This window comes from Kogia breviceps, chromosome 7, assembly GCF_026419965.1.
Source record: "Kogia breviceps isolate mKogBre1 chromosome 7, mKogBre1 haplotype 1, whole genome shotgun sequence".
NCBI lineage: Eukaryota > Metazoa > Chordata > Mammalia > Artiodactyla > Physeteridae > Kogia > Kogia breviceps.
The window spans coordinates 66,311,395-66,331,091 of NC_081316.1; the positions used below are offsets into that span (position 1 = coordinate 66,311,395).

At 41.0% G+C, this 19,697-nt stretch overlaps 1 protein-coding gene across 5 annotated transcripts in view; it reads left to right on the plus strand.

Moving 5' to 3' along the window:
- Positions 1–19,697, plus strand: part of C2CD3 (C2 domain containing 3 centriole elongation regulator) — a 125,446-nt gene that overhangs the window by 68,557 nt on the left and 37,192 nt on the right. For 4 of the 5 annotated variants that reach the window (XM_059070793.2, XM_059070790.2, XM_067038534.1 and 1 more), the window contains 5 exons: positions 243–511; positions 1,009–1,098; positions 4,640–5,242; positions 7,482–7,820; positions 19,146–19,284. In XM_059070793.2, coding sequence (XP_058926776.1) covers positions 243–511; positions 1,009–1,098; positions 4,640–5,242; positions 7,482–7,820; positions 19,146–19,284 — 1,440 coding nt within the window. The remainder of the gene's footprint in view (positions 1–242; positions 512–1,008; positions 1,099–4,639; positions 5,243–7,481; positions 7,821–19,145; positions 19,285–19,697) is intronic. The other variant, XM_067038532.1, reaches the window with a different exon arrangement.

Sequence of the window (19,697 nt, forward strand, 5' to 3'; positions counted from 1 at the left end):
ACAATGGAGTGTCCTTGTAGTATCACTCTAGTAGGTAGATGAATATTGTCTCCCTCACATACACATACACTGTAATATTGAGATTACTAAGAAAACACATAGTGGCATTGCCAAAAGCCTAAATAGGAAACACATGGTTGGTTAGTGTTCTTGGTGGCCTTGTGGAAATGGTGATGTTTTCTAGGCAGTCAAGCTGATTTCTGATATTACCTCCTTCTCATTCCCACCCTTCTCCCCTACAGGGCTTTGGCTGAGCAGGAACCCGCTCTGCAGTTTAGTGCCACAGTCGGGGTCAATGCCTTTGTCACCACTCATCTGTCCTTCCTGCCCAAGGGAGAACAGCGCCAAACCCACCCTGTGGCCTGTTCCTTCTGCCCTGAGTTCTCCCATCACAGTGAATTCTCATGTAACTTGGTAACTCAGCACTGCAGTGGAGAAGCCTGTTTCCTGGCAGAGTTGTTGGAGTTTGCAGAAGTTACTTTTGCTATTTATCATGAAGATACCAAGTCAGGTGGGCACCAAATGACTCACAGTCAAAATTTAAAAGGGCTCTGTTTTGAATGGTATAGCACTTCCTAGGAGATACATGCTGAAATGTTTAGGGGTGAGGAGTCCTATTCTCTGCAACTTCTGAAGGGTATAGCAAAAATATGTAGAATATGTATTGAGTGTATTTGAGAGAAGGTAGAGAGAGATAAAGCAAATGTGTCAAGATGTTAATGGGTGAATCTAGGTGAAGGGTATATAGGAGTTCATTGTAGTATTCTTTTAACTTTTCTGTATGCCTGAATTTTTCAAAATTTAAGTGTGTGCATACACATACTTAATGATTTAATTAAAATGATTTAGAGGGCATTCAAGTTTTGACTGGAGCAAGATGATCTCTAATGAATCTTCCAACACTGAAATTCACTGAGTGTAAGTGGAAGATTATATGGCTATATTGTAATACAAGCCCTTAGTCAGTAGACCACCAAATAATTTCTCTTTCTTTGTTTGATTTAACAGCCAGGGATATAACCAGTATCCACTCATTCAAAGATTATCTGCTTGGAGTAGTAAAGATTCCAACAAAAGATCTGCTGATCAAGAGATCTGGTAGGGATCCTGGATTATCACTTTCTTTTTTTTTTTTTTTTGTGGTACGCCGGCCTCTCACTGCTGTGGCCTCTCCCATTGTGGAGCACAGGCTCCGGACGCTCAGGCTCAGCGGCCATGGCTCACGGGCCCAGCCGCTCCGCGGCATGTGGGATCCTCCCAGACCGGGGCACGAACCCGTGTCCCCTGCATCGGCAGGCGGACTCTCAACCACTGCGCCACCAGGGAAGCCCTAGATTATCACTTTCTAATCCTACCCTTTCCCATTCACTTCCCTGCAAGAGATCATCTTGTCTGGCTCTCTTACAAGATAAGCAAAAAATAAAACAAAACAAAAAAAACCCTTAACACATGCTTCTGAATTCTCCCAAACACCTCAAAGGTTTTCTCAAAAACATTTTAAGTCCTTTCCTAATCATTTCAAAGTCCTTCTAATAAAGCAAAGAAGCTCAAAACATTGTACTGTCATCTTACTCCAGGAAAGATAATGATGATAATATTACTTAAAATAAATATGGCAATATCCATTGCATTATATAGCACTTTGTAAAATATTTTCTCAGATCCTTTTTGAGCCTCGTGGTAACTCTTACTGATGGGGATACAGGATTATCTTCATTTGACAGATGAGAAAACTTAGGCTTACAGAGGTTAAGTGATTTGTCAACCACACAGCCAGGTAGTAGAGTACTAGAAATCAAATCCAGATTTGCCCATTCTTTTTCACTATACTGTCCTCTCTCACTGAAGAAGGAATAAGGGTATGAGGTGAAGACCCAAAAGCAGGCACAACCACCAGGGCAGTAGTCTGGAAATATTGGTCCCGTCCTACATTTTACTAGCTCAGTGACCTTGACAGAGTGACCTTGACCTCTCTGAGCCCCACTTACCTTATGGATGGAGACTGTTAATGCTGACAAGTCTACAAGGTAGGAATCAATGAAATAGGATATATAAAGTACCTGACACATAGTAGGCACTCAGTAAATGTTAGTTTTCCTTCTCTTGCCCATCTGCCTCCCTAGGATTGTATAATCTAGTTTCCAAAATTTTATCACACGTCTCCCAAATTTAATTGTGAGTTGAAATTTGAGCAATACTCAATAAACAGGTACTATGTGCCTGCCAGAGAGAAGTCTCTACAACTTGATATAGGGTTCAAATCTCACTTCTGTCACTAACTGTTTGTGATCTAGAACAAGTCACTTCATCTGTCAGATCCATCGTTTCCTCATCTCTAAAAATGGAAATAATAAGATCTTTGCAAGATTATCAAAGCATTCAATGAAATTATACACGTGAAAGATCTTTGTACAGGACTGGGCACATAGGACACCTCAGTTTCCTTCCTTCTGAAACTTACTACAGAGTTTGTCAGGGAATAGGCACCATCTGAGAAATCCTACCTTCACAAATTAAATTTAACTCCTTGGAAATAAACCTTTTAGACAGTTTGGAATGTATCATTTGTCTTTATATTCAGAGTTATTCTAAAGTGAACATTCTATTTTGTTTCTTCCTGCCAGTAATCTCAATTACAGAATCACAGAGCAAGAGGAATGATCTAATCCACTTACATGCTGAAGTGGTGTGAAATTTTTTATGTATTTGTATTTGTACATTTTTCTGGGGATAACTTTCATTAGAGCCAAAGGGGTCTGTGACCAAATAATGTTAAGAAGCACTAGGCTGTGAGGAAATTAATACCCAAGTGATGAGAAATTACTAAAGCCAAAGCCATAGGTTCTTAGACCGACCAAGTCAGATGGAGTCATAGAGATCAACCTCCTCATTTCAGTGTCCTCATTTTATAAACGAAAACTTGGAAGGCCCCAAAAAATTAAATGCCTTTTCCAAATATCATAACACCTTAAGTGGCCTTTGGCAAATTAATCTCAATAAGTCTAAATCTTCCCATCTATAATTTTAATTAATACAAAACCTTTCTCAAAATTGCTGTGAATATTATACCAATCCACAATCTGTTTTATGTAATTATGAAATCCAAAAAGCTCAGAAAGTAAAATGTTTTTTATTAACTCATTAAGCAGCCAAACCTGACCTCAACTGACATGAGACTATTTAGTCTTTATTTTCTGACTTAGGCCACTGCCTGATTATATGGCTTTATTGGAACACATTGTGCCCATTCATTTACATATTTTCTGTGTCCACTTTCTCACTACAGCAACATAGCTGAATAGTTGCAGCAGAGACCATATGGCCCCAAAGCCTAAAATATTTACTATCTGGCCTTTTACAGAATAAATTCACCAACCCCTGACCTATGAGACCACTGACTAGTAATATAATATTCAGTTTATGTACCACAGTATCTTTCTAAAATCTGAAAATTTTTAAATTCAGAAACAAATCTGACCCTAAGGGTTTTAGATAAGATATTGTGAACCGGAACTTCCCTGGTGGCGCAGTGGTTAAGAATCTGCCTGCCAATGCAGGGGACACAGGTTCGAGCCCTGGTCTGGGAAGATCCCACATGCTGTGGAGCAGCAAAGCCCGTGCGCCACAACTACTGAGCCTGCGTGCCACAACTACTGAAGCCCATGTGCCTAGAGCCCATATCCGCAACAAGAGAAGCCACTGCAGTGAGAAGCCCACACACATCAACGAAGAGTAGCCCCCAGTCACCACAACTAGAGAAAGCCTGCGTGCAGCAAGGAAGACCCAATGCAGCCAAAAATAAATAAATAAATAAATAAATAAAATTTAAAGAAAAAAAAAGATATTGTGAACCTATAATAGATGGTGTGTAGACTTTAAAGCCAGCTAGGCCTGGGTTCAAATCCTGGTTCTACTACCTGGTAGCTATAACGACTTGGGCAGGTCTCTTCCATTTCCTCATCTGCAAAATAGGGATTATTATCCCATTTAATCCTCAAAACTTCATAGGGTTATTAAGAGAAATAAATAAAGTAATATATATAAAGCATAAGAGAGTTTGTGACACATAATAGATGCTCAGTAACAAGTAGCTAATATTTTAAATTGTTATTTTGAAATCTAGTGCCTGGTCCTTGGTATGTGTTCCCTAAGTGGCAATTCCCTTGGTGAAAGACCCGGGGCTAGACCCCAGATCTCCTGATCTTGTCCCATGCCTTCTCCATTGTACTCATAGTACCATAATAATATTTCACATTTTTTATTTTCTTTCAAAACTCTTCCAAAATCATTATCTCATTTGACAATTATAATAAGGTTGTCGGATAGGCAAGATCAGCACTATTTTTCCCATTTTTCAGGTAAGGAAATAGGGCTGAGAGAAATTAATGGCTTACCCAGACTGAACCACTAGTTTTGGGCTGAGCCAAGAAGAAAATGCAGGTCTTCCAGCTCCTAGCCTTTGTTCTTCCACCTGATCTCATTGTCTTTCAGTGGTCAGGTGAAGCAAACTTCAATGCACTGTGGGTATATGTTTTCTCTTCTGTCTTGGGCCAGGGTGATAGTGGCTATGGGGTGGAAAGTGGCTAAGTCTTTTTACTTTTAAAACAATAATTGAAAAATCATCCTTTTCTTTCATAAGGGATCACAGGATGGTATCCTATCATTTTACCAGAAGAGGGGGCCCTGCCTCACGGCTTGGAGCTCATGCAGAAGATTGTGGGTGGTCTGGAGCTTTCCATTTCCTTCACCCATCCTGGAGACAGAGAGCGGGTGTTGGAAGCTGCTGAGCTATTGGGCTGGAGCTTTGAGAATAATCTGAAGGGTTTTGTCAAGATGGATGAAGAGGAGCCAGCCACTGTTACCATCTCCACCCCGAGGCTCTGGCTGCCCATCCATTGCGTGCTGCTTGCTGGCCAGAAGCACATTCATAAGAATACATATTGCTACCTCCGCTACAAGCTGTACGATCATGAAGGCTTTTGGACCCCTCTCAAGAAGCCTAAGGAATCTACAAACAAAAAGCAGGTCATGGTTACTTTCAAGGCATCCAAAAGAGCAGAAGTCTCTAGGAGCCCATCACTGCTTTGGTACTTCAGAGAGGAGAGGTTAGAGATCCAAGTTTGGCGGGCGTATGGCAATGACAGTGTGGAGAGGCCCCATCAGACAGACAGCTGGATTGGCTCAGCCTATGTGGACCTGGCCAGACTTGGAGAGAGGTCAGCAAGGACACTAACCGTCAGTGGTAAGTAAGGAACTAGGCTTAGCACTTGTGGTTTGAGCCGCTGCTGCTCCACGACAAGCACTATGTGAGACACCCTCTCAGACATTATTTTATTTGATCCTCCCAGCAATCCTGCGAGGTAGGTATGAAACCTGTTTTGTAGTCATGAAAATGGAGCCTCAGGTAGGTTGGGTAACTGCCCAGGGTCACATGTTAGTAAGTGTTCTTTCCATTGTTGCATGTTGAAAGATTAATAGTAATTTAGTAATGCTTCTTAAAACTACAGAGATTTCAGAAAGAGGTTTGCTGGATGCTTTAAGAAGGGCATTATCTAGTGACAGTATACCTTAGTGGAGTCTAAGGTATACTGTCTGAGATCTAAGAACTGGTGCTGAACTTTGTAGCCTTAGACTACATCCAAATTCATAAGGCTGTTGCACCTAACATAGTGTCTAGAACATTGTAAGCCCTCAGTTAATACATGTAAAATAAAAATGAGTGAATTTAGGAGACTACCTTTAACCACCTGTATAAGAACCTATATTATAATCTAGAATGTTGGTTTTAAAATACACTGAAAAGCATACCTGCTAATGAGATTAGGATATCCTCTCTCTCTGGTCAGTACATCTTGGAATCATAAAATCTACATGGTAATAAACTGGTTTGAAAGGAGAGAGGTAACATTTTGCAAGTGCCACTATGGGTGCTTTTCTTTCAAACATTTGTTCAGTATTTGCTACATGTACTTGGCCCTGGGAATTCAAAGATGAGTCAGAAATAGTTAATGAGCTTATAGTCTAATGGGAGGGTGGAGTAGTAAATAAACAATTACAGCGAAGTATAAGAACTATGAGAGGACTTCCCTGGTGGCTCAGTGGTTGAGAATCCACCTGCCAGTGCAGGGGATGCGGGTCCGTGCCCCGGTCCGGGAAGATCCCACATGCCGCAGAGCGGCTGGGCCTGTGAGCCATGGCCGCTGAGCCTGCGCGTCCAGAGCCTGTGCTCCGCAACGGGAGAGGCCACAACAGTGAGAGGCCCGCGTACCGCAAAAAAAAAGAACTATGAGAAAGGTATTCTCAGTGGCACTATGGGAGCACAGGGACACAACATCTCTGGTTCAAGGACAGCATCCCTGTGGAAGTGATGATGCTTGACCTGAGTTACAGAGGATTTAGCAGTAAGTCACGAAAAGGGGGAAAGAAGGGTTTTCTAAACGGAAGCAGCGTGGGTGAAGGCACAGAGGCAGGAAGCAGTTTGATACGTTTTAGGCGCCGTAAGTAATTTGGTACAGCTGGATCACAGGATGTATAGGTTGGGAAATGATGGGAGATGAAGCTAGACAGCTGGGCAGGAGTACTATGTTGAAGGCCTCTTCTAAGCAGGAGAGTTTGGACTTAAGCTATTTTAACAGCTTCTGAAGAGAAGAGTGACATAGCTTTGCTTTCTAGATAAATAAGGCTGGCAACTATAGTACAGATTGAATTGGAAACAGCCAGACTAGACTCTTTACAAACATCGTATTTATTCATCTTAACATTCCTGTAAGGTTAGTTATTTCCCCCACTATACGGTTGAAGAAACTGAGTCACAACCCTATTTTAGCTGTTAGCCTTGTGCTCTGACCCTGTTGTTGAGCGGGTGGCCCAAGCTAAAGGAGAACTGAGCACCTGGGTGATCATCCCAGATTCTCTGCTTCTCTCTGGACCCAGCAGGTATAATTCTGGCTCTGTTGAGCACCTCATCAAATGCCGTGTGCCCTGTTTTATCTGGGCTGGCCTAGAGTCAAAGAGACTACAGAAAAAGTCCTCGAAGTGTACAAGGCTCACTTGAGCTAAAGTTCTTAAAGACAGGCTTTTAACTTCACTCTGCTGGAGCAAGTAGGTTTGGGAAACTGAATATAGATTTAGGGATCAGAACTCAAACACAAATACCTCTTTTTATTGAGGGATACCAAAGGCAGTATTCAACTTTTCAGATTGTGCATTCCCTCATACTTTTCCACTCCCACCAGCTTTTTATCCTCTTCCCTTGAAATCAGACCTCTCACTACTTTCCATTGTTGCAGGTAGTGATGGGGGCAGGGGGCAGTAAAAACTCTCACAGTGTGTGTTAACTTCACAGTTTCTTTGCAAATTGGTATATTAGGGCCTGTAGCCCTGCCAAAGGAGAAGAGGGCTGCAAGCACCCTCAGAGAGCATCTCCAGGTTTAGAGAGTGTCCCTGCTTGCCTAGACTTATCCTCCTTCATCCTCTTGCAGGTGTGTATCCTCTATTTGGACGAAATGCTTCCAACCTCTCAGGAGCTGCCTTGAGAGTTCATGTGGTTCTCTCCTCTCTTTCTTCACACCCTGGGCCCACTAATGAGCTGGACTCCATGGACTGCAGCAGCCCCAGTGAGTCTGAGCAGCTCCCCAGAGGAAATGATGAGCTCCAGCTCTCTCCACCACATGACCACCAGAAGTCTCCGGCCTCCACCCAGGTCCCCTGCATCAGCACCACAGCTGAAGTCTGCCTGGCCCAGGAGGGCCCTACTGCATTGGATGGAACTTTTGCAGTCAGTATCCTGGTAGAAAGAGCAATGCACTTGAGCTTGAAAGGTATGTTCTGCTCACTTATCCATAAACAGGTATCTGACTCCATAGCCTATGGTTCTGTCTGCACAAGTCTTTCTAATCATGACAGGGTCTGGAAGAATTGTTAATCATCTTAATCATAAATACATTTCTCAAGCCTAAAGGTTTAAGCCAAGTGAAAGCCCTTCTGAGGCCCTAAGTGGGCCTTGTCAGTTATCCTAATTTTGCATATCATAAATTCCCCAGTCCAGAAACCTGAGTATCAACTTAGATACTTCTCTTTTCCTTCTCCACCATCAAATCATCAGACGCATTAACATTGTTGTATCTCTTAAATTTCTCTTAGATCTCTACCTTCTTCTCCTTCTAACTCAGGCCCTCTTCATTATGTACCTAGGGCCAAGGGTTCTTAGCATTGGATCCATAAGCCCACAGGGATCCAAGGATTAAAGTCAGGGTAGGTGAACTTGGATAGGAAAATAATTATGTCTTTATTTTTATTAATCTCTAACTAAAATTGAACATTTCCTCCAGTTGTGAGTGTAGGCAATAGACCCTGGTAATATAACAGTACCTGTGATGTTGTCAACAATAGAAATCACAGGTATTTTCATATCACATTTTACTTACTGCAGATATCTTGGAATATCATTTATACCTGTCATTACTGCAAAATTATAGTAGTTATTAAACCTACAGTTAGATCTTGTTATGCATTAATAAAACTATAGTGATTACTATGTCACTGTTTTTTAATGTTTTGATAACTTATGCCAATATAATTTCATTTCTTTGTAATCTTATGTATTTTACAATTAGCATTAAAAAATATATATATATATATATTAGAAGAGGCCCATAGACTTCACCAGACAGCCAAAGTAATCCATGGCACAAGGAACCCCTGCCCTACTTTTTATTCAGCCTTGTAATCTCTCCTAAAATTTTCCCTTTTGCCATCACCCTTCTCTTTCGCCTGCTTAATTCCCACTCCTCTCAAGACTCAGCTCAAACATCACCATTTACCAGAGTTTCTCTGACATAAAGGCTACCTCCTCTTTGCTCTCCTAGCACTTTTGCCCTTTTTATCATAGCATATATCACATGTACTAACATTGTTTGCATGATTTTCTTCTCCACTAGGTAGGGGCTGTTTAAGAGCAAAGATCTTATCTCATTCATTTATTCATTCATTATTCATTCATTCAGCAACGAAACTTATGTCATATTTGCTATATGTGAGCACTGTCCATGGTGCTGGGGATAAAGCAATGAACAAAACAGACAAAATAGTGCCCTTGTGGAACTTACATTCTAGTAGGAATGTATTCAGCCCAGTATTTCCAATAAGTTGTGTGTGTTTGTGACTTTAAGCAAGTTACTGTCTCTCTGTGTCTTGAATTTCTCATCTGTAAACGGCTGTGATTAACAGTTGTAAGATGTGTGATGGTTCTGAGAGTCAGAAAACCATAGCCTTATGAGTCCAGAAGGTTTCAATATACATCTTCTGGTTTGGCCTCCCTACTCGGTTCCTATCAATTCTGTGTTGCCTCAGTTTTTCTGTGTATCCTTATTACTTTGGAACAGAAACAGAATTCATGCTCCTAGTAACTGTTGTCTGTCTTTCATTTCTATTTCTGCATATACACACTACCAACAGACATTACTTCCAGAATTATAAGCTTCTACAAAGACTCTGAGGTTCTCATCCTTCTCATAACCTTTGTGTGTCAGTGACCCTGAAACATTCTATCTCAGGACAGAGTCTTCTCCACATAGTCTTGCTATGCTGTATTAGAGATACTGAGGTCCATACTGTATGAGTCACAAAGCTGGGAAACAGTTTTTACTTTTATACTGCCCTACCAGAGCAGCCCATTTGTGACAAGTCTGATTTGTAAAAACTGAATTTTTTAAAAAGAGAAAAATCATGAATGAATTTAAGGAAAGCACAAAAAAAGCTTTGATTTTTTTTGCAAGAACTGTTTTGGTTTTTTGGTTTTGCATTGAAAATAAAATTTAATGTGCAAAAATATGGTTATGTTCCATTTCAGGAGTTGCCCCCATATTGCAAAAAGCAAATATACTTGTAACTTCTCAATTAGACAGAGTTACATTTTTTAAGTATGGCTTGACAATTGAAAATAGTTCATTGAGCATCTCCTTGTGCCAAATTTTATTCTCTTTTTTGTACATTAATTATCTCATTTAATCCTTACCACAGTGGGGTTATTTTCTGAACAGATTACAGTACATACCCATTTTATGAATGAGGAAACTGAAGCTCAAAAAGGTAAAATGACTTGAGTTACACAGTTAATAAGCTCTACAGAGCTGGAATTTGAATCCAGCTATGTCTGGACCTAAAACCCATGCTCTTTCCTCTATACCATCCTGACCCTTAGGTATGAGATAAACGGTGTTTACCAGATAGTCCTGTTTACTCTCTGTATTTAAAAGGGTGCTTATGTACTATACACCCAGTCCTGTGCTTATATTGCAAGAATGGTGGTTCAGTTCATCAAGTAGTAAATCCAAGAGCTGATAACCCAGATAAGGGGATTAGCAGCTACATGATTATTGATGTATAAAACAGAATGCTCTAAGGACCAGAAGGATAGGTAGTACAGTATCTAGTGTCTAGACATGCAGATGGCCAAGAAGCACATGAAAAGCTGCTGAACATCACTAATTATTAGAGAAATGCAAATCAAAACTACAATGTGGTATCACCTCACACCAGTTAGAATAGGCATCATCAGAAAATCTACAAACAAGAAATGCTGGAGAGGGTGTGAAGAAAAGGGAACCCTCTTGCACTGTTGGTGGGAATGTAATTTGATACAGCCACTGTGGAGAACAGTATGGAGATTCCTTAAAAAAAACTAATAATAGAATTACCATATGACCCAGCAATCCCACTACTGGGCATATACCCAGAGAAAACCATAATTCAAAGAGACAAACGCACCCTAATGTTCATTGCAGCACTATTTACAATAGCCAGGTCATAGAAGCAAACTAAATGCCCATCGACAGATGAATAGATAAAGAAGATGTGGTATGTGTATACAATGGAATATTACTCAGCCATAAAAAGGAACGAAATTGGGTCATTTGTAGAGACATGGATGTATCTAGAGACTGTCACACAGAGTGAAGTAAGTCAGAAGGAGAAAAACAAGTATCATATATTAGCGCATGTATATGGAACCTAGAAAAATGGTACAGATGAACTGGTTTGCAGGGCAGAAATAGAGACATAGATGTAGAGAACAAACGTATGGACACCAAGGGGGGAAAGTGGGGCGGGGGGATGGTGGTGGTGTGATGAATTGGGCGATTGGGATTGACATATATACACTAATATGTATAAAATAGATAACTAATAAGAACCTGCTGTATAAAAAATAAAATTCAAAAATTCAAAAAAAAGCACAAAAATATATATATCTAGTGTCTAGAGAGTTTAGAAACAGAGAAATCAGACATGTCTAAGAAATCAGAACTTTTTAGAATGAATATGATTTCAGAAAGGTGGGAATGAAACTCCAGGTGGTTATCTCAACTTGAACGAAGATATTGAAGTGGGAAAGTGTATGTTCTAGGCCTATTTGGAGCAAACATGGGGAATTGTGGTGGCAGTTGATCCTCTTTGACTAAAGTTCATGGTCATTACAAGGGATCTATAGATAATCATGAAGATATAAATAAGAAAATTGCTGAACTGCAGCAAGGGCTCAACTAAGACTAATTGACATGATTTTTGAGTGGCAGTGGACATACTGGTGGCACAATGCTGACTTTTTTCCAGCAGTGCTTGGCTTCCTTTCCCTTCCAGTTGTAACATATGGCAAGCCATTCCCTGGGCCTTTGTTCATGCACCTTTCTTAGCCAGGATTCCTTTCCCCCTTCCCCAGTTAGCAAATTCTCCCCAACAACCTGCTCTTCCTCTTAGTCACCCTGTTCCAGCCACACTGGCCTCTCTGCTTTTTCTTAAATGTATAGGCAGACTCCTGCTTGGGGCCTTTGAATCTGTTGTTCTCTCTGTGCCTGGAATATTCTTCACTCCTGGTCTGTCTTTACTGAAATCACCGGCTCAGCAAGACCTTCCTTGGTCACCCATCTAAAATTACAGCCTTGGGCTTCCCTGGTGGCGCAGTGGTTGAGAGTCCACCTGCAGGTACGGGGGACACGGGTTCGTGCCCTGGTCCGGGAGGATCCCGCATGCCGCGGAGTGGCTGGTCCCGTGAGCCATGGCCGCTGAGCCTGTGCGTCCGGAGCCTGTGTTCCGCAGCGGGAGAGGCCACAGCAGTGAGAGGCCTGTGTACCACAGAGGAAAGAAAAAAAAGAAAAAAATAAAATAAAATTACAGCCTTTCTCCAACAATACCTGTCCCTCTTTCCTGCTTTATTTTTTCCTATGGCCTTTAAATAGTGTATTTTGTTTATTTTCTGTCTTTCTAGAAAAAGATAAGTCCTACAGAGACAGAAATTTTTTGTTTTATTTATTGCTAAATCCCCAACACCTAGAACTGTGTCTGACACATAATAAGCAGTAAATATTTGTTAAATGAGGAAGCAGATGAATATGAGACCTTGCTCAAATGCCCTTTTTCTCCTTTTAATACACGTTCTCTGATTTTATGCTTTGCCTCTCCTGCAGGAAAGTTGCTTACGTGGAATTTAGCAGAGGAGAAGTTGCAGGGATTAATAGATTCATTCAACAAATAGTTATTAAGCTTCCACTGTGTCTAATACAGGGTATAGGATCATGTCCTCTTTTTTTTTTTTTTTTTTTTTTTTTGTGTTACACGGGCCTCTCCCTGCTATGGCCTCTCCCGTAGTGGAACACAGGCTCTGGACACGCAGGCTCAGCGGCCATGGCTCACGGGCCCAGCCGCTCCGCGGCATGTGGGATCTTCCCGGACCAGGGCACGAACCCGTGTCCCCTGCATCGGCAGGCGGACTCTCAACCACTGCGCCACCGGGGAAGCCCAGGATCATGTCCTCTTACACAGAAGGTTTCTGTCACCTTTTCTCTATTCTCACTGCCTCCTTGCTTGTTCAGCCTTCAGAAACTTGGACTAATGGGGTAGCCCTTTCAATGATTGCTGCAAACAATATTCTCTTTCAATATCTTTTTCATTATACTACTGAAGTTATACTTACTACTTTGTACTGAAAATGTTTCTTAATGTGTCTCTCCACTAGGCTGCCTGTTCCTTGGGGACAGGGACTTTATTTCTGTATCTCAACACCTGGGTCTTCCTGATGCAACTAAGGAAGCATAATGCCCTCTTGTTTGTGAATATGATGCTCAACACCTCTCATATTTCTGGTATGAGTTACACATCTGTAAATCACTTGTTATTTGGCCTCTTTCCATTTAGCCAAGGCAGATCAAGCTTCAGAGTAGTCACTTGCAGAGGTCTCTTTGTCTCCCAAGTCCTACCCTCGCAGTGATAGGTCCATATAGTCCTTCGCCCCGCAAATAAGCCATTAACTTGCTTAGTGACTTTGGGCAAATCCAGTTCTCTTTTCCTCAGCTGTGAAATGTGATGGTCATATAAGATCATCTCTAAGATTCTCTTCACCTCTCACCTTCTAAGAATATGGAGCTGAGGGCAGCATATCCCACACTCTGTGAGTCAGCTATAAATGACCAAGCTTTTGTGAAAACCATGTAGATGCTTCCTTAATATCCACGTTGGCTGTCCTCCTGCCTTCAACAGTGTTCTCTGTGTGTCTGTCCCTCTCATGCCTTAGAAGCTTCTTCCTTGAGGAAGGAAACGAATGATTCCTCAGTGCAAAGCTGCATGCAGATGATTCACTAACAGCCCTGAATTTGCCTTAAACCTGAGGCAGCATAGTCCCCACTGTGGTCCTGGTTCTGAAATACAAGAGTTTCTTGGATACTTTTGTTAGAAAAAGCTCTAAGGAACCTTCAGGAATCAGCTTCAGTACTCATAAGACTTGTGTACATATACTCAACATGACCGGTATCTCTAGCCCTGTCTTACAAATGAGGCAATCAGGGAACCGAAAGGTAAAGTGATTTGAGGTAATCTGAATTATACTCAGTGAAAATCAAAACCATCTTCAGTGTCATCATCCTTTAGAGGCTGTCTTTCAACTACCCAGGCAGGGTTACAGGTCCTTCTCTGTTCCCACAGTCCCCTGTGCTTTGGGCATAGTCTTTATCTTATTGTATTATAATTATCTGTGTGTCTGCCTCCAGATCAAGAATCAGATCTGACTCATCTGTGCAGGTGTGCCACAGAGTAGCTGTCAGTTAATGTTAGCTTAACAAAATTGAACTAGGTTTTTATTAACATAAAAATTTGGGCATTGCTTGAGGGAAAGTTTCCATCTGTTCACTCCAGGCCAGAGGGAGAGCTTTTCTCTTAACCAGGTGGAATTAATTAGAAGTATTGCAATGGAATATCCCTGGAATAGGAGTTAGGAAACCTGGCTGGATCTTCCAAATGCTAGTTTACCAGATGTGTGACAAGCAAGCCACTTCACCTCTCTGTTCCTTGGTTGCCTTATTTGTAAAATAGAGATAGAGACACCCATCTTGTGTGATTATCAGGGATGTCATCAACACAAGTTTAGTGCTGATAAGAAAACTGTAAGCTGTAAAGTGTTCAAAATAAGGAGTTGTTATTTTAATCTCAATGAAGCAATCATACCATTTTTTGATGCATAAAACTACTACTTTTCATACTTATGTAAAACACAGGAAATCCAGTGAAAACTCTTAAAATGGTAAAGCTGGCTCATCTCAAGTCCTCTTAGCTGCTCTCAATGTGTGTCCCAACCCAGTAGGAAGTATAGCAGTTTTCATCTTGGCTGCCTCCAAAAGTATATCAGAACTTGACCTTTTCCAGGAAGGTAAACAGGCCCAGCTAAATTTCCAACCACAAGGGGAGAGCCAGGGAAACCTGATAGACCCAAACAGATTTCTTTATCACCTGCCTCTTTGGCTGAAAGGAGTATTTCTGTTCAAGACTGACTAAGGAACACTTTTTTTCCAAAGTAAAAATAGTACTTCTCTTTCAGGGACTTTAGCAAATAGCAGCCTCAAAAATAACGAACCTTAAAAGGGGGAGTTGAGGTATGAGAGAGATCTGATCAGTATTGGTATATATCTAGAATCATAGAATTTTATCGTAGGAAGTAATTTGAGAGCACATGTTTCTGATGAAGAAACTTGATGCCCAGAGAGCCAGAATGAAGTACCCAATATGTCACACTAAATCAGTGGCAGAGTACACCAGAACTGAGGGGTCCTATCTCTCAGAACTACAGTTGGTCCTCTCTGCTGATCTCTCTCAGAGCTTTCCTGAGCAGATGCTGCTGTCCTCTGCTGGCACACATGGCACGCACACAAGGCAGCTTCTCTTTCTTCTCCAACCCTGGCAGTCATCTGTAGACAAAGGGCAGCAGGGAGTCTGCAAACCTTTAATAAGGGCTGTGGGCCTACTCTGTGCATTAGTTTAGTGAGGGAAACACAGACACACACAGATTATTGTAGAATACTATGGAAGCTGTCAGTATAGAGGCAGATCACCTCTCCATAGCTGTGAGGATTTATGACATTCTGTTGGAAGAAATCAGTTGAGAAGCTTGAGACCTATTAATACTAAGGAAAATGGGAGACAGAGAGAGAGAGGTGAGATAGAGAGATGGAAGCTATGTCAGGGAGAGTCCAGTTACAGGAAAGAACTCCCTCCAGCCATTTTATTTATTTATTTTTATAAATTTATTTATTTATTTATTTATTTATTTTTGGCTGTTTTCGGTCTTCACTGCTGTGCACGGGCTTTCTCTCGTTGTGGCGAGTGGGGGCTACTCTTTGTTGCGGTGCACGGGCTTCTCATTGTGGTGTTTTCTCTTGTTGTGGAGCACGGGCTCTAGGCACGCGGGCTTCAGTTGTTGGGGCACGTGGGCTCAGTAGTTGGGGCTCGCGGGCTCTAGAGCACAGGCTCAGTAGTTGTGGTGCACAGGCTTAGTTGCTCCGCGGCATGTGGGATCCTCCCAGACCAGGGCTTGAACCCGTGTCCCCTGCATTGGCAGTCAGATTCTTAACTACTGCGCCACCAGGGAAGTCCAACTCCAGCCATTTTAAACAGAGAGGAGTTTAATATAGATTATTAAGGTACTTCAAGTTATTGAAAGGGCTCAGGGAGTGGGCTCTAGGCTAAGCTTTCAGGAGAGAACCAGTAGATCTTTTAAGTTTGAAATACAGTACCAACACTGCAGCCCAGTGATCAGAAACTCTCATCAGCACTGTTGACATCGGGCCTCTGGGGCCTCAGGGACCAAACCCTGGAGCAGAAAACTCAGTGTCATCCTTGCTAGTAGTAAAAGCAAAAGGGAAAGGAACATGTCCTCTGCCTCACGTCTGCCTTCCAGATCTGTTGTAATGGCATATAACAGATAGAGACCAATTTGTATCCATACTCTAGCACAAAAGAGTCTGTGACCCTTTCAATCTCTACAATAAAGGAATACAATACAATAAAAGTTAGTGGGAATGGATGTTGAGCAAGTCAGTCCATGTAATACTGTTGAGTTTCACAAAAATAAAACTTTTTTAAAAAGATAGCTCACTAGATAAAGGTACCATTAGTGCTATTCTGTACATTTTACATTAGTAACGACGGTTGCTATATTATTGATTTCCATTAACTATTCTTTGCTTACTACCATTTTATTAGAATCATTTTTTCCTGCTCTTTCAAGAATATGCTTGTAAACTGGTTTTGCCAGGTTGTAGCCAGTGGTTTTTTGTTTTATTTTGTTCCTCTTGTAGTTCTTCTGTGTATCTTAGTGTTTCTCTGCCTCCTGGTTAAGCCTTTTTCCGGGTCCTGCTTTGTTGGCAACTCTTGCACACGTCTCAGCTCCCTCCTGCCTCGCAGCCACTACCAGCTCTCACTTCTAAGGCTAGCATTCCTCTTCCTCCTCTTCAGTTCTCTTTCCCAAGGCCTCCTTGCAAAATCTCCACTCCTTTGTCTCTGTTCATCACCCGTTTTCTTTCTTTATTAATTATCCCCAGTAAGAGGGACTAAAAAGTAATACCATCTGGTCTGGTTGTTAGAAGTCACGAGATTAAATAACATGACGTAAATTTTTTACCAAGATTTGGGGGGGAAATACCATTTTTAGTTTAAACAAATAGGGCTATATTATGGAAGATAATGTAAAATCCTCATGAAATTTTAGATAAAATACAAGCCTGTTAATAGATGTCATGTGTGTTGTTGCTCTTTCAAGGCAACAAGAACCCCAATGCTCCAGATTTTAGTATTTACTTGTCTCTAAAAGTTGTTACTTTGGTGGGAAAATTTGAAAAGAATTGGTCTACTCTAATGGAAATTAGAGAGAACAGACTTGTGGTTGCCAAAGGGAAGGGGGTGGGGGAGGGAAGGACTAGGAGTGTGGGATTAGCAGATGTAAACTGTTATATGTAGGATGGATAAACAAGGTCCTGCTGTAGAGCACAGGGGACTAAATTCAATATCCTGTGATAAACCATCATGGAAAAAATATTTTAAAAAATGTCTGTGTGTGTATAACTGAGTCACTTTGCTATACAGCAGAGATTGCAACAACACTGTAAACCAACTATACTTTAATAAAAAATAAAATAAATTTTTTTTAAAGAGCACTTAATAAAACTACAAAAAAAATTGGTCTACTCTAATGGAAATTCTTTTGATTGAGGAAAACATAGCAAAGCAAAATTGTAGGCACTCTGTTTCCCTAAAAAATGTTGAAGTTGGAGAGATCTAATGATGGGGGTATAACGTTCAGAGATTCTGCCTAGAGAGTCAAGAGAGGCTTCTCAGAGTAGAAGGTACTAGAGTCTATCTTTTAAAGGCTACTTATTAAATGTTACACTGCTTGTGGAGGGGAGTAAAATCAGCATTCCTGAGTATAAATGTGTTCATCGGATTTTCTGTCCACAGGGACAGCCTGGGGTCTTTGGAAGAGTAGTTACTGAAAGGAGCAATCAGAGAAGGAGCAGGGTGGAGCCTCAAAGATTAACTTCACCCACAAAGTGGGAGTATGCATTTGGGGAAGCCTTGAGCTAGTCAGGTAGAAAGAAGACAAACCATTTAGAATCCACATACAGAATTTGTTCCTCTGGATCACATAAATAATATTTAAGACATACTTATTTTCTTCTCTTTCCTTCATCTGTAATCCTGAGTCATAGCATTTTAGAGCTGAAAGGGATCTTATGGAATGTATAGAGTCTACTACATTATATAGAGTCTGTGTTATTCATCACTATCGAAAAGGACTTTGTACTGTGATGGAAATGTTCCGTATTTTTACTGTCCAGTGTGGTAGCCACTAGCCACATGCAGCTATTGAGTGCTTGAAATATAGCTAGTGTAACTAAGAAACAGAATTTTTAATCATATTTAATTTTCACTAATTTAAAGTAAAATAGCCACCTGTGGTTAGTGGTTATCTTGTTGGACAGCTGAGTTAGACTATCTAGTATTGTCATCCATCTTCATTTTACACTGTTTTAAGAGAAAATAAATGACTGAGTCTCCCACATTGGAAACCTGATCTTGTAAAATTAGCATCAGCACAGCACTCAGTGTTTTACATTCATTTAACTCTAGTGGAGGCAATACAGGCAATGGCTGAGAGCTTGGACTCTAGAGCCAGAATGCTTGAATTTGACTCTCAGTTTACCATTTAGTAAATGTGTGACCACTTAATAAGTGTTTGATCTCTCTGTACCCCAGTTTTTTCATCTATATGATGGGAGTAATAATAACATCTTCCTCATAAGATATTTGTTGTAATGATTAAATGAGTTAATACATGTGTAGTTCTTAGAATAGTGCCTGGCATATAGAAAGTGTTATATAAGTGTTACCTACTATTATTATTTATTTTTAATCTTTACAACATCTGAGGAGGTGTAAGTATCACACGCCCCATTTGAGGAAGTGGTGGCCTAGATAGGCCTTGCCCAAGGTTACACAGAATGTGTATGGCAGAGCTAATCATTGATCATCTGACTTGTAAATCCAGGCTCTTTGCAGTTCTGTCTTTTGCCTCTTAATCCAATATTTCCATCATCCCACAGAGTACAAGGAGATGGAAGAAGTTGTTTCTTGCTGGCTAGTATTTATGAACTGAACCTTGAAAGGACAGTTTCAGTAGCAGAAACATTTCAGACACAGGGAATAGCTCAAAGAAAGACCCAAAGGTAGAGAGCTAAGAATGGTTCTTCTTGTACCTGTATAATGAGAGGCTTCCAACACATTCTTTTTGGTACCCTAAAGTATAGTCACTCCACTCTTTTCTATTTCAGGGAGCCCCTTGACACAGAGGAAAGTATCAATACCCAGTTGTTGTGTATCCTTCACAACAGCTGATGAGCCATCTCCTATCTACACCCCAGTGATTGAAAACACAGATTCCCCCATCTGGAATTTTCAACAGCAATCAAGGTTTGTATTTTATGATGTTCCATCAGCCTTCCAAAATGTGCTTTTTGTTCCAAGAGACAAACTCAGAGTGAGGAATGTAACAGACACAACAATATTGAGCAGAGTTGGAGAATGCTTTCCTTATCAAACAGTTATTTAATCCTAGTGCTAATGAATTCACAGCTAGTGGTGGTTTAAAGGTTTTGTTGTGGTGTTTTCTAACTCTGCTCAGTACAACTCAGAAATTATTCAGTGAAGACCTCTTATATGCTCTGCTCTGTTCTGGGCAGTGGGAATTAAAGATAATCGATTAAGACAGTCTCAGAAGACCCCTCAGCTAAGTGTGGAAGAATGTATGCAAGCTGTCTAGGTGAAGAAGGCAGAGAGGACTGATCTCAGGAAAGGCTGTGGATTATACATCCTTGGAAAAGATT